This window comes from Caenorhabditis briggsae, assembly GCF_000004555.2.
Source record: "Caenorhabditis briggsae complete genome, chrV, whole genome shotgun sequence".
NCBI lineage: Eukaryota > Metazoa > Nematoda > Chromadorea > Rhabditida > Rhabditidae > Caenorhabditis > Caenorhabditis briggsae.
Genome location: NC_013488.2, coordinates 866,534 through 870,398, shown reverse-complemented (window position 1 = coordinate 870,398; position 3,865 = coordinate 866,534). Strand labels below are relative to the sequence as shown.

The following is a 3,865-nucleotide window of genomic DNA, read 5'->3' as shown; positions in this document are numbered from 1 at the left end:
ATCATTTGACAGCCTTCTGCGATGTCTATTTCAGGATATATTTTAAAACTAGGGCAAATAATTCGGAGGGTACAAAAATTTAGGGGTCGTTGGGGTACAAAGCAATTTAGAGGTACAAAATCATCAATTCGAGGGTACAAAACACCGGAAAAAGGCTTAGTTTGTACCCCCGAACTGTGGATTTTGTATCTCTAAATTACTTTGTACCCCAACGACCCCTAAATTTTTGTACCCTCCGAATTATTTGCCCTAGTTTTAAAATATATCCTGAAATAGACATCGCAGAAGGCTGTCAAATGATTTCAAATCTCCAAAGGTACATTCCATTTTGTGGTTTATGGGAGAGGACAAAAAAAGTCATCGAAAAATCGATAGTGTGGATATCTCGATTTTAAAACCTCCATTGTACATTTCAGAATATTTTTCGAAACTCGTGATATAGTCTTTGATCATTTTCCAACCCGGATAAATCGAAGCTAAAAAATAATCTCATGTTTAATGACATGAAGACTACAAATTTTATGAAATATACTAATATTTAATGCTTTGAGAACCTCACTGAATGTTATAAAAACATGTCGATTCAATTCTCAGTATTGCTGGATCGATCAAAATGAGCACTTGGCATTGGATATTCCTCGCTGTCATAATTTCGGTTATAAATGGTGATGGTAAGGACGTGATTAGGTAAATCACTAAAGTGTCTCTTGTTATTGATGACTTTCTTCACATTTCATGAGATTCTTATTCCAAAAATGGAGTTGGTTAAGGGATTTTCTGGTTGCGAGCCTACCAAAACTTTTCAAATGTTCTTCCGATCGATTTCCATGAAACAAGAAGAAACGAAACATGCGCTCTTCTATTTTTGCAATAAAATCGGGGGTCTTGACACGAAAATCTTTGAGTACCTTGCTTCAGGGGTCTTTTAATCGCTTCGCTTTCCACATAACGGGAAAGACCTCGGTTCTTCTATTCAGCCTGAAGTCATGATTAAAACTGCAGTGATTTTAGTTGCTGCAGTTGTCGTGGCAAATGCTATGATGCGCCCAATAAGAATCCGAAATTACGATGACTGTTCTTGTGGTGAGAAAAAATAACATTTTTAACCGCTTTTGACTGAACCTTGGACCATTTTTGAATCTTCGATTCAACACTTTTTCGGCATTGATTATTTTTGTTGTCCGTAATTTTGATGATTAGAAGTTCCCGGAATACTGTAACTGGTTGTTCAGATACAAACAAGGGGTGAATTATTGAATGGGTTTATTTAGGCATATTAGAAAGATCAAATGGAAGTCCCGGGTTTATTAGAATCGAAACCAACATGATGATTTTCAGAGCATCATGAGACTTATCCGTGTGACGAAGAAGAAGAACCATCGACTCCTCCAACAGCCATACCAACAACACCTTCTACGAGTCTTCAATCGAGTACTTCAAACACAATAACTAGTACGACTACACAGACTACTCCTGAATCTACAACTACACCGGCTCTTTGCCCTGACTTGAATCGCCAAACACCGTTCAAAAGGAAAAATGGATGGTGGTGCGGCTTTGTAAGTTTTTTTCTCACATTTTTTTCTCATAAGAATAAACGTTTTTTTCAGTTGATTTTGACCATTTTCAGGAGTCTTGAGCTCGGCTATCAAATGTCGCATCACTTTGAAAATTTTTATGATTATATCTAGTTCTGTTTTATGTATGACCTCCGAGCTCCAAACTCCTGAAAACGTTTTTCACATATTTATGGTCAGCACTGTACATATGTCTGAAGATGTACCCGTTTTTAGCAGTCCTAGTGAATACGTGCGCTACCATGTGAAGTGCAAAATTACAGTAGGAAAAAGTACTTATTTTCTCTAATAGATGCCCATGAGCTTCAACTTTCCAATCTCCTTCTTAGAGTGAACTTGTTATTATCAGAGAAAGGGCTTCGAGGGTTTTTGGATCTTAACTGAACATATATTTTTCAAAGTATTTAAATAACAGAGTCATGGTTGTCATTTTTATCTTTCCTGTTCTCAAAAAAGATCTCAAAAAAATTTCAACTCATCAACTGCTTTTCGGATTTCGGGTTCCGGATTCTGCGCATTTTCCCGTTCCGTAATGCAAATTTTGGGTTTCGAGAAATTCATATTTGTAATCCGGGCCTTTTCTGGGCTTTCGCGGGCCCTGTCATAACTTCTTTCAGAATAAATATTTTCGAACCAACTAAATTAAATATGATAGAGCTCTACGAGTACTACAAAACGGCGTTATTTGGAATACTGTATCTTATCTATGAACAAAGTTACAGATCATAAAGTGGCTTTTCTCGCAGGGCCCGGCAGGCCCGGCCCGGGCCTGCTCTTTTTGTTCTTATTGCTCTGTAACTCTGTTCATAGACAAGATACAGTATTCCAAATAATACCGTTTTGTAGTACTCGTGGAGCTCCATCATATCTAATTTAGTTGGTTCGAAAATATTTATTCTGGAAGAAGTTATGGCAAGGCCCGCGAAGGCCCGGCAAAGGCCCTGATTACAAGTATGGAGAAATTGACTTTGTTCCGGAATCGGTTTTACGGATTCCAGTTTTTATTTATTTTACATCTCTATGTAGTTTCTCCCACCATCCTCCTCCAGTTACCAATATCGCATATGATTTGCCTGACATTTTCAGAAGTTCAAGTAATTGTTCAGTATCGCTTTCGAATTGAAAAATACATCATAATAATTTCTGTATTTTCAGCTTACTGAGCCTTCGTCATCTCTCGTTTCGCCAATGAATTATAGAGAAACGCCAGATTGGTGCGGAGACACGAACGCTCAAGTGGCAAGTTTGGAAACTAAAGAAGAACTTGAATACTTCACACACGGTAAGGTTAAAAATCCCTCATGCATGACCAACACTCATTTTTTCATTTTTTTTCTAGTTGCACGGAACTTCAAATATCCTGTCGCTGGTTTTTGGACTGCATCCGCATACAATGCAACAAGCGAAAGATGGTACTGGACCGACGGTCAAGCAGATCCGAACATTGAACCACAGCCAATAGGGAGTGATCCGAACGGACGAATCGCAGTGCTCGTCGGCTCAAGTCCAGATCCTGCCGTACTTGCAGTTGTTCCCCAAAGTGGTCGGGGTTCTGTCACTATTAGTGCTGTTTTGTGTGGTGTACCAGGCTTGCAGTTTTCCTAGTGATTCTGTTGATGATCGCTGAATAAAACTTGTTGTTTCCTATTTCTGTTATTTAGAATACACTTGATATAAAAACTATTCAAAATGAGTGAATTTTGGTGAATAATGTGAAAACTCTTCATTCACATGTATATAGGAAAGGATATAGGAAAGGGGGAATTTAAAAAGTTTTTTAATCGTCGATTTTTTTCGTAAAAAGTTTGCTTTTGTGCGCTTTTCCAGAAAATATATTAGAAAAGTATTCTTCTCTGTTTTTATTTTTCCATATTCGCTAAAAAATATGGTTACAATAGTGATTAATTTATAAATGTTTAAGTGAAAATTATTTATTTAGATTATCAATTATAAAAGAGAAAAAACACAAATTTGTTGAAGAACACAGAAAGGAAGCCACTTCTTTTCTGTGCAGAAAAGAATAGACACGTAAAAAGACAGAAAAGAAGAACCTTCCTTTCTGTGATTTTTCGGTGTGGGGTGAAATAGTTCAAATTATTCCTGACAAAAACGTGAACTTTAACTGAAGAGAGTTGAAGCTACTTTGGATGTGGACTTGTAACAAAAACTCGAGAAGGGGAATCTGAATGGTGAATTTAAGGGATGGTGGTTTTGAAGATTGGCGCCACGCAGTGTGGGTACTTGACACAAACCTGTTAAGAATTCCATTTTAGCTACTCGATTATTTT

General features: G+C 37.3%; 1 protein-coding gene across 1 annotated transcript; it reads left to right on the top strand.

Annotated features, from left to right (window-relative positions):
- Nucleotides 1-1,037: 1,037 nt before the first annotated feature.
- On the top strand, nt 1,038-3,182 carry CBG11291 (the record flags this gene model as incomplete). Its single annotated transcript, XM_045236555.1, has 4 exons — nt 1,038-1,083; nt 1,339-1,559; nt 2,733-2,859; nt 2,917-3,182. 4 exons carry the CDS (start codon nt 1,038-1,040, stop codon nt 3,180-3,182), a joined length of 660 nt encoding a protein of 219 aa, XP_045094573.1.
- Nucleotides 3,183-3,865: the final 683 nt, after the last annotated feature.